The sequence below is a fragment of the Xenia sp. Carnegie-2017 genome, unplaced genomic scaffold (genome assembly GCF_021976095.1).
Source record: "Xenia sp. Carnegie-2017 unplaced genomic scaffold, XeniaSp_v1 HiC_scaffold_6, whole genome shotgun sequence".
NCBI lineage: Eukaryota > Metazoa > Cnidaria > Anthozoa > Malacalcyonacea > Xeniidae > Xenia > Xenia sp. Carnegie-2017.
The window spans coordinates 928,502-939,082 of NW_025813526.1; the positions used below are offsets into that span (position 1 = coordinate 928,502).

The 10,581-nt window shown below is 33.0% G+C and overlaps 1 protein-coding gene across 3 annotated transcripts in view; it reads left to right on the forward strand.

The window, feature by feature from the left end:
* Nucleotides 1-10,259, forward strand: part of LOC124457691 (mucin-3A-like) — a 31,704-nt gene extending 21,445 nt beyond the window's left edge. The window contains exons 4-14 of one of the 3 annotated variants that reach the window (XM_047007894.1): nt 60-209; nt 700-864; nt 1,253-1,311; nt 2,162-2,309; nt 2,677-2,982; nt 3,331-3,501; nt 4,716-4,756; nt 4,896-4,974; nt 5,147-5,260; nt 5,417-5,558; nt 9,306-10,259. In XM_047007894.1, coding sequence (XP_046863850.1) covers nt 60-209; nt 700-864; nt 1,253-1,311; nt 2,162-2,309; nt 2,677-2,982; nt 3,331-3,501; nt 4,716-4,756; nt 4,896-4,974; nt 5,147-5,260; nt 5,417-5,558; nt 9,306-9,829 — 1,899 coding nt within the window. In that variant the 3' untranslated portion in view covers nt 9,830-10,259. The remainder of the gene's footprint in view (nt 1-59; nt 210-699; nt 865-1,252; nt 1,312-2,161; nt 2,310-2,676; nt 2,983-3,330; nt 3,502-4,715; nt 4,757-4,895; nt 4,975-5,146; nt 5,261-5,416; nt 5,559-9,305) is intronic. The other 2 variants (XM_047007896.1, XM_047007895.1) reach the window with 2 other exon arrangements.
* Nucleotides 10,260-10,581: the final 322 nt, after the last annotated feature.

The window sequence follows — 10,581 nt, forward strand, 5'->3', positions numbered from 1 at the left end:
ATTTAAATCAAATATTCATTATATAGAGTAGTTTAGCAAGAAATTTTGTACATCTCTAGCTCTTAAATGTTACTCGTTCTCCGGCCAGTGAACAAGTCGAAGTCCGTTTCTGCGTCAAAAATTGGTCTTTATTAATACCAGCTGTTGAAGCTGCAAGAACTATGAACATTCCATCACTAGCTGAAGCAGTTTCAATTTTAGGATACCAGGTGTGTACATGCATGTGATTACGAAAATTCATATTTGCCTTTAGTTTACTATGTTGCACATGTCACTGGGCTTTTTTTTGTTCTCTTTTGGTTTGACTTGAAAACCAGCTACAATTAATGTTGTTAATTTTTAGTTGATTGCATTTATAACCTGTACAATAACTTTCAAAAACTAAAGTTTTATGTCACACTATCAGAATCGCTGCCAATATTTTGGTTTCTATAGGAAGGCAAAAATTACTTCAAATAATCAATCTTGAAATAATGCAAAAACGGCAACAAGTGTAGCTGCCAGTCAATTTTGTATGGCAAAGATCTGAAAAGCATGTAATGATGGCAATGTAACTGGTTCAATTCCATAATAGTACATCTGATATATTTAACTGATGAATTTATCAATCTAGCTTGACAAAGCAATTTAGTTAAACAGTTTTGTACTTAATACAACGTTTTAATGTATCAGTTTCTAGCTTCATCGTTTGTCTTTTAGGTTTCTGGAAAATTTAGCGCCATTTTAATCTCTCTTGATGAAAGGAATAAAAACAATGAAGTCGTGTTAGTTATTGTTTCTGTTAGCGTCCCTGTTGTGCTCGTTTTCTTGGCTTGCTTAGTCATCAAACGCTGGAAAAAACGACGAACAAGTCATAAACTCAAGGTTTGGACTTTTCTGAATTTCATATTTTCTATTTTTTATTGAGAATTTTCGACTTTTGTCTGTTAAGCGTAAGATTAGTACATGAAATAGTCACACTTGCTTGTTATGGGAAAATTTATATAAAGTTATGCACAATACAAATTTTTACTATTTGCAGTTCAATTTTCTCAAAATTCATGACGTCATCAGAGTGAATATTTCTGTTTTGATTTAAACACGTATAAAAATATCGTGCAAAGTGCAAATTTTCTTCTTTCGTTTCTCTCAATATACCAACTACCAAAACGCTATAGTTTACTTTGATTTATATATCTCATTTAATTCTCTGTCAACTATTTTTTATTAATGTATTATACACCCCTCTTTGATTTGATGTCTCCTTTATTAGTTAAATAAAGTTTCCATTGAAAGAAATAAAGATGAACTTGAACGTGTTATTCCTGACAGGTATATGAAATTTTTGAATTAGTTTGCAGTGCAATTAAAAGAAAAACAGTGAAAATGCAGCTAGTGGTGTAAGACAATCTAATTTTTAAGGGGGGAGGGGGAGCCAGCTCCTAAAGAAACTTTTTTAAGAATGGCAGCTAGAAATAGGTAGAGAGGGGGTTTGAGAGGCCAATTGCAGTTTGCTTTCATGCTATTTAATCTTTAGAATTTTAGATTTCTGACACACTTTTTAGCCTTACAACAAGGGATTCCTTTAAAAAAAAATTAATCCACTCAAATCAAATAGAATCGAAATATAATGGATAAATAAGCTTATTTACAAATTCAAAACACGTCTAACACAATTCACTTGATGTCATAATTCACCCAAAATTTCAGAAAATCGATATCATAATCTTAGTTATGTAAGAGTTATAAAAGAATGCATATCAGTAGAAGGCGGTTTGTAAAAAAACGGGTCTATTAAACTCCTTTTAAAAAACAAAGGGCAAATTATCATATCAGACTCATCCTGTACAAAAAGGCACTTTTCAATACAAAAAGAGACTTTTTTCTTTTTAATTTTTTATGAGAGGCATATCTCGTCTATGCCCTCTTCATTCCTACGCCTCTGGATGCATAGTTAGATAAGATAAATTACAACATCCCGTCGATTGAATAGATTTTCTGAAAAATTTGGTGTTTTTTAATTTATTTTGCCGACTTCTCCAAAAGTAAACAATAAGCTGAAAGATAAAGAAGGCATGCCTTAGTTTTTTATTATTTTTAAGAAAAATAATTACAAAAAAAACGAGTGTTAAAGAATAAAGGCCGAAATATTGTCAAAAAGTTATCGTAAATGTTTTTGGAGATATAGAAAACACGAAACATTGCCAACCAGCACATCACCAACACTTCCAACTAAAGATTACCCTGATGTAATTGTGCAAACACCAGACACAAAAAAGCAAAGAAGAAAAATTGTTAAACTAATTGAAGTCCAAGAAATTGAAAAACAGGTAATGCCTTCTTCGCTAACGATCAGGTTAACTGTGGCTTTCTTCCTTGCATTGTGAGACACTTATTTTAGATGTCACATTAATTGAAGATAAATTTTTTAAAACCATTTCAAATCCTTGTAGCTGATAGTAATGAATGTAGAAATTTTTTGTTTTATTACATTTAAAATGCTTTCTTTTCCTTTCTTTTATATAAACTATTTACATGACTTTCTTGTATATGCTGCTTTTTTCATTACGCTCTGTTTTTTTCTCACAATAACATGTATTTTTTTCTTTGAAAACTTAGGAAGGTATATATAAGGTAGTTATCAAGCAAAAAGCATCACTGCGCTGTGTTTAATGTTTACGCAAATTGTCACTGCAGATATCACCGTCAATTGTTTCTCATCCTGCAGCAACATTTGAAAATATCACTTACGTAAACTTCGATGGCACATCAAGTTTTGCTGTTTCTGAAGTAGCTCTACGATTACGTCCAACTATACGCAAAGAAATTGACTCAGATGTGAAAACAAATGCCATCCCAAATCATAGTCTTGCTGGAAAAAATAAAAATATAACTCAAAGAAATGACACGTTGATTCAGTCAATTGAACCATCTTTGAAAGATAAGCTGATGAAGAAAAAACAAATTTCAGAATCTGAGTCTGACGACACCATTCAAATAAAGGTAAGCAGCGTCACTGTGGTTGTTTTAAAATTTTCGGTAAAAAGCGAATATTTCAATAAGTTATTAAAGTGGCAATTCTCATTGATTTACTAAAAAATACTATGATACTTGTTGGAACTAGAGTTTTCGCAAAGTTAACATTTACTCGTGATCAATATGGTTACTCTGAAAAAATATCAAAAATTCAAATACTTAATTGGGAAAACAAGCAAACCCTGATTGTGTTTATTTATACGACTAGATTCATGAACCACTGAAGGTCATATCAAGCTATTTGCTTAATAACCAAAACGAGGTTATGCTTTGTCTGCTTTCCAGGGCTTATTTATTGTTCTTAACTTTTTGTAGGCCAATATAGAAAAATGGAGAGAAAAATTGCGTCAGCGGAGAAAAAAGAAGGAAAACACTAAGTCAGCAAAAAATAAGTATCTCAAACAGAGAAGAAGACAATTTGACTCATTAATATCTTTGGAAGAGAAGAAATTATCTCGACGTGAATGGCTTATGGCTCAACTAGAGGTAACTTATGTGCAACTAAACTAAGTGGTATCTAAGTCTTAATTTGCAACATGGTTTAAGCTTGCTTTGTGATCATGTTGCCTTCTTCAGTTTGCTACTTCTTATTCATGCACTGAAAAAATATTTTTGTCAATAAAGATGCCTTTATGTATTAACGAGTTGCCTCAAATGTTCGTCTTATGTTTACTTCAATCGTGTTCAGTGGTGTTACTATCTTGATAAGTGAGAGTACAGTATTCATACATTCATGTTTTAATCCCTGGATACAATTGATTTCAAAAGAACTTAATATGAAAAAATGCACGAAGGAATAAAATTCCCATCACATGTCGAGTTGGCCATGCCACTGCTCGTATTTGCTTCGAAATCACGTGTGGCATAACTCATTAAAGATTTTGAGGCAGAAGTGTCCCATTTTTTTAACATTTGCATGTTTTTCTTTCGAAAACATTTACGTACGTGGTCAGGTAGGATTTTTTTGTTTATTATTTATTTTGTCTTTATCCATTAAATTTCCATTGTTCTTTTGAGAACTGATTGCCAACCTTGTCCTACAAAGCAAATCTACGCATTTGTACTTAGCATGCCAAACAATGCATTTTCCAATGATATAAAAATACAGTATTTTTTTCAGACGACTGCTTTGTTTGGTTTGTTAAAAACAATTACTGGCAAATTGGAATAACATTATTTCATTAGTATGTCACACACTTTTGTAGCTGTAAAGTTTGTTAAATAGCCATTTAACTATTATTTTAACCATGGTTACTTTATGTTCAACACTGTTTGGGACCACAAGTAAATTATTTGTAACATAATCATAGGAAATGTAGTGTTTGATACATCCATGCTGTAAAACAAGAAGCAATCTAAATAAATATACCTTTGTGTTAGCATTGTACACCAAAACGTCCATTCGACAGAAATTGTGCATGATTTCACGTGTACACATAAGAGAATATGAAAGTTACCCATGTCACTCACTAAGTTACTTTATTTGTTCTTGAGCATTTTCCCTTGTTTAAAATTAATTAATAAGATATCTAGCTATAACAATGTAGCATGAATTTATTGTCTAAAACTTAGAAACATCTATAAAGCTGAAGCTACGAGAATATTTGTGAAAATTTTTGAACTATTCTCACCAACGTCTTCTAAGGAATCATTCAGTTATTAAAAACTCATAGATGATGTGGAGGTATTTTACATTTTAGATTCAAGCCATTTTGGAAGGAAAAGATGTAAACAAACAACTGTAAGCTGCTTTTCTTGTATCGCTAGTTTCATCTAATAAGGCCAATACATTTAGGTGAAAAAAAACTAAACTTCAATGCAAGCACAATGGCAACACGTTTTTACAACAACGTAACAGCTTAATATATCATCTGATGTAGGGAGAAAGTTAGTTGGACTTCTGATACAGAGCTGAAACCAGAAGCTGAAAAGTATGTAGAAAGTGAGACAGACAATGAGGTATTACTCACAACTTTTTGTCCTTCATAATAGCGTAGATTAAAATGTGTGTTGTCTAATAGATAATTTCCGTTATTGCCTATGTTACACACAATTAGCACTGCACAGCCAGAAGTACTGTACTGTAAAGAGTGGCGTTTCAATTACGAAAAATTCTCTTTTTCAATTGCAGGTGCTATTTTTTCCTATAAAACGTCGTCGTATGCGGTTACCTCAAAAATCTTCTCGACGAGTGGCGCCCTTTTATGACGATAATGTCCCAATGATTGCTCTTACACGAAAACAGGTTTGTTCAGACACACATTCTCCTTGTTTACTCTAGACGAAGAATGCGCGAAAAAGGAAATTGCCAACAAAAGCAGTAGCATCGGAGGACTTGCAATGCTTAAACCAGCCTTGTATGTATACAAACTAAGCCAATTTTCTTCATTTGTAATTGCAGAAACGTTTTGATACAGACAACTTACCTGGCGAGTCAACTTTTCAAGAAGCTGATACCAGCAGGCCTCCGAATAAACTGACTGTTGATAATCGTCATGGTAATACGTATTATGATTCTTTAGATGAAACAGATCTTTATGAACGTAAGAATATAAGTTCAAGATTATTGCTGCATACCTTCAAATTTAAATAATTGTTTGGGAGAGGGGGCGTACTTCCAACAAAATTTTCAGCCATATTTCTCCAGTTCTCGCTATTAATTTCGGATAGAAGAGCTGTAGAATGCCAGACTAACTGAAAAATATTGACGATGGCATTTCAGTAGAAAAACTCGTTTACGTTATGAATTATAATTTATTGGTAAGAGAAGGATTTCAGCTTTCAAAACAGTCGTGTAAATGTAACATGTTCCTGAAATGCTTTTAAAATGCACACGTTTTAACTCTTTTTATGCATGGAAACTTCTGCAAATTTGGAACAACTAGGAAACCAGGGGCGGATCTAGAGTATGTCAAATCCGTCGCGCGACTGATGTTTGAAATTCAAAAATTACCTATTCCTATTAATTAAAAATTCATTAATTATTCTTACTTTCTTATCGCATTTACTTCGAATAAAAATCCAGCTTTATTTATTATTGAAAACTAATGACTAATCCAATGAATATCTCGTTGGTAACCAGATCAGTTGAATTTTAATTGACCTGGAATAACCGACTGATAAGCGGGGTGGCTTGACTAGTTCGACGGATAAAGGAGTCTATGAACGCCAAAAACGCTTATTTTATTGGCCAATGGCCAGATCAGTGGACAGTCTGGAATGGTCTCGACTGATAATAGGGGTGGCCGGACGTATAAGGGAGTCCAATTGCTATCTTACAATTGGTTCATTTGAATTTTTGTTTTATTGTGATTGGTTTGACGGATTTCGACTGATACCCAACTGAACTAACATAGTCAAGCTCGTTTCATAGTAATTTTTATAAGCATGATAGAAACTAAACTACAATCAGATGAAATTTATGGAAATCTTTTACAAATTGATATATTGACATGAATGCTGCTGTCCAAACTGGGAATTTTTTCAAGGGGGTGAAAAATTTATGGATAAATTGTAAATGCTTGGCAAAGACGATCTCGCGAGCGACATTTCAGTTATTGATGTTCAAAGAAAGCCAACATTGTTTTGAGTTTTATCAGCAGAAATTTACATCCAAAATCGTAAGTAAAGGACAAGTGAAGTGTATGCATGAATGTAATATATCAAAGTCAATTTATGAGAGTGTGTGATGCGATTTATGTCAATATGGCGTATGGAAAGCAGATTGATGTTTCTAAAATTGTTGTTGCCGAATGACTTTTAGCTATGATTTCTTTAGTGCTTGGGGAATCGTGGACGTTATATGGCAGCGAAATCCTACATTTCTGCAAATATATTTCAATGGACAAAATATCTGCAGCCATAAGGCCCATACTATTATTTACTTTATCATAAACAAATGTTTGGGGCTTTTCAGTTTATGATCATTGATCATTCAATCATTGGATAGTTATACTACATAATGTTTAAGATTTTAGAAAACTAACATTGATTACATGAGAAGCTGTTTACTATAACCTGTGATTTTGAGTCTTCTGATCCATGAAGCTTTTTATTTTGACAATTTGACTGAAATGGTATTAAACCTGAGTATTTCACATACATGAAATGTTGTCCCATGTCACATATTGTCCCCTTTTCTGAACACCTCATCTAGAGATGTAAAGGTGTGTTAATCTACGACTCATACCAGATTGTTTGCCATAAATTCCAAAGGGCTATTGATGTATGAAAAGCATTTTCTATAAAGTAAAAATGTCTTTCTATGTATGCAGATAAACCTTGAAATTTGGCAAAACAGCAAAGTATTTTTCATGATCACTAGGCATATACTTACAGGAGATAATAGTCTAGTGAAATGCCTGATAAACATTTATGGCATTAAGCTGTCCTTAACTGCAAATTTCCACTCTAATAATTTTTGCTTAACCTTTGGCAGAAAAAAAAATTTTGAGTTTTTTCTCAAAAGGTGAATTTGCTGGCACTGATGTGGAGATGGGTAAAGGATTACAATAAACTTGCATGGTTTGAAGTCTGAGATTTTCTATATCTATGAACCGTCACTTGTAGTACCAAATTTCTAACTTAACTCATTACATAGAGGTTTGAATGGGCGTCTCTAGGGGGGTCTATGCCTGACAACTTGGTAGAAATTTTTAAAGACTATATCTGTTTTTGAATAGCATTATGTAAAATAAATTTTACGTTCCTAGACATGCTAATGAGCCATATATTTGGCATGATAATGAGCCTAAATATTTGGCAAAACATTCAAGTATTGTTCACGTCATTTTGTTTTTGAAAAAAAACGTAAGCAAAATGTGTTGTTTTTACGCAAAAACGATGCCCACAAAATACATTTTGTATTGCTATGAAACACTGAAAATGGCATTTTCAAGGCTCTGAAATTCAAAATTTCTCAGGGGAGAATGCCTCAGACCCCCAGGTGCGGAGCCCCTCCGACGTTTTATGACTGATGTTTGAAAAATCCTAGATCCGCCCCTGTAGGAAACAAAATAAAACTTATTCCAAAAATGAAATCTCCTTATAACTGTTAAGGATTTAAAAAAGGGGAAATGTTTTGCTTCATGCAAAAATTCTTGTTTTGCTGTCACGAACTTATTCATAGAGTTTAGCATATGAATAAAGGCAATGCGATAGTTTTGTTACGGAAACAAGTTTATTATTGTATGGTTTTAGCACAGTTTAGTTAGTCATCACAGATGATGTAGCTGTAGCAACTACACCAGGATATATTTGGTCTTGTGCCTTTTCTCAATTTTGTATATTGAAAAATCATCAAGACTTTTCACCACAACTTTTCTTTATTCACAAACGTTTTGAATCATCAAAAAGCATCATGGATGTTATAAATCTTTCTTTTAAGTAAAATATCAGAAAAAGTCTTTATTTATCGAAGACAAAAATTACGCATTTCAATTATTTTATATTTAATTGCTAAATATTAGTAATGTTAATATTATGTATTCAGATATTTCTTGACTGTGATTGGTAGATTGCAGTTCAGTTTATATGTAATTGCATTGTGAAATGTGTAATTGCTTGGTTAAAAAACTGTAATTCCACTGGAGAAAAGCTGTAATTGCACTGTAAATTCTAATTCCTGATTGGCTGAAAAGCAGAGAAAGCCAAACAAGCTTTATTCAATTCAAAAAAACATGGCGTCAGTTTTGTGTAAACAAAAATTTCCACAACTGCAGTCATTGAAAATTCAAGAATTACAAAATAGATATCTTAACAGAAGGCCGCTCGTGTTGGACATTTGATGTTCGTGTCCCCGCTTCCCTGAAGCAAATTTTATGCAGACGTGCTATTCAGCAAGATACTTCAGCAAGATTGCAGTAGAAAATATAAACATTTTTCCAAAATATCTTTTTTCACTACGAAAGCTTGATACTTTATCTCTCTCCCAAAATGACCACTTTTGCTTAAAATTTCGGCAAACGTTTGCGTTAATTGTGAATTATTAGTAAAATAATAGTCTCGGGCAATACTATTTTATATTTATTTTGCTGGAAGTCACGCATACGTAGTGGAAAAATACGTCACGATTTTTGCTGAATGGGCCTTCTGTTAAGATGTCTATAGTCCAGGAATATCACAAAATATATTTGTATTAAGAAATAGCATAGTTTCTCGTGCAATTACGGCAAAGTATGCACTCGTGAGTTTTTTAAAGACTGCAAATATCCCTCGTCCTTCGGACTCGCGCTATTTTGTTGCAGTCTTATATAAAAACTACACTAATTTTATGTTTTCTTTCTATACAGAATTTTATAGTCCTGATAAACCTAATTATGCTCACCGAGGTTACTATACACTTCCAACGGATAAACACAAGTTTCCCTCTGTGAAACATTACAAGCCCTTACAGACAGAGACATCCTTTACTTCTGGTGAACCATTTTTAATACCACGGCGTGAACCAATTAACTCAAGACGCCCACCAGCAAATTCATACGTAACAAATCATCAACAGATTCAAAAATTGAATGAAGACTTAGGTGATAGTGCAAATTCTGTCGGAACAAAACTGAGTAATAGAATCTACAATGTTGTAACAAACAATGAAAATTCGAAGGAGGTAGAAGCTCCACTCGCAGAAAAAGGTGCTGGCGTAACGAAGAATACTGAAAATACGCATGGCCACTCTTTGTCGAATGTAAATGAACTACAAAACACGTTGATGGATGCAAAAACGGATGACGATTTTTCCAATTACAGTTTGAACGAGAAACAAGCGAGATCTTTAGTAACTCGCGCTTTAAGCCAAGCAAATACAAAGAAAATTTAAAGTGAATTAAAAAAGTGACTGTCGAGGGACTTCTAACCCTTGTTATACGCACGAAATATTAAGGTCTCAATGATTGTTCTTATTGACTCATAAAGTTATCAGTTTGCTTTACGCCACAAGTTAAGATGGAATAATTTCTATCAATTGCCATGTTGTTTACATTTTGTATTGCTTTCATTTATGCGAAATTTTATTAAAAATAAATAATGTAGAATAAGAAAATGGGAAATTTTGGAGAAACCAGAAGAAACTGAAGAAAGAAGAAACACTTAAATAAGGCAAAACAGAAAATTGTAACATATTTTGTTTGTTTTTTAAAGTTTACTAAATTTTATCCAATGATTTATCCTCTGATGGAATAAAAAAGTCGTACCCAATAGCTCTCCCTTCCCTTTGAAGGACAGGTTGTTTTGTATGCCTAAAAGCCAAATCCTCTATTCAGTTGTAATGTTCTCTCCAGTCTAGTAGCTTCTAAAGCTAAGATGGTTCATGCCAATATGAAAACCAAGCAAAAATTAAAATTATTGTTTATTTCACAAATTGAATGACTTACATGTTCTTTATAGAACATCATTGATAGGATTGCCATCATTTGGTGGTGAAATACAATTTTTACATTAATTCCGCTGTTTTGTTTGGAGTAAGTTTCGAAATGTTTACAAAACACAGAGCAAGGCGAGGACCAAGGGCGACGGACAGGAAATAATTTGGCGGAGGTGGGGATAAACTTTATCAAAACATCCAATCCTTAG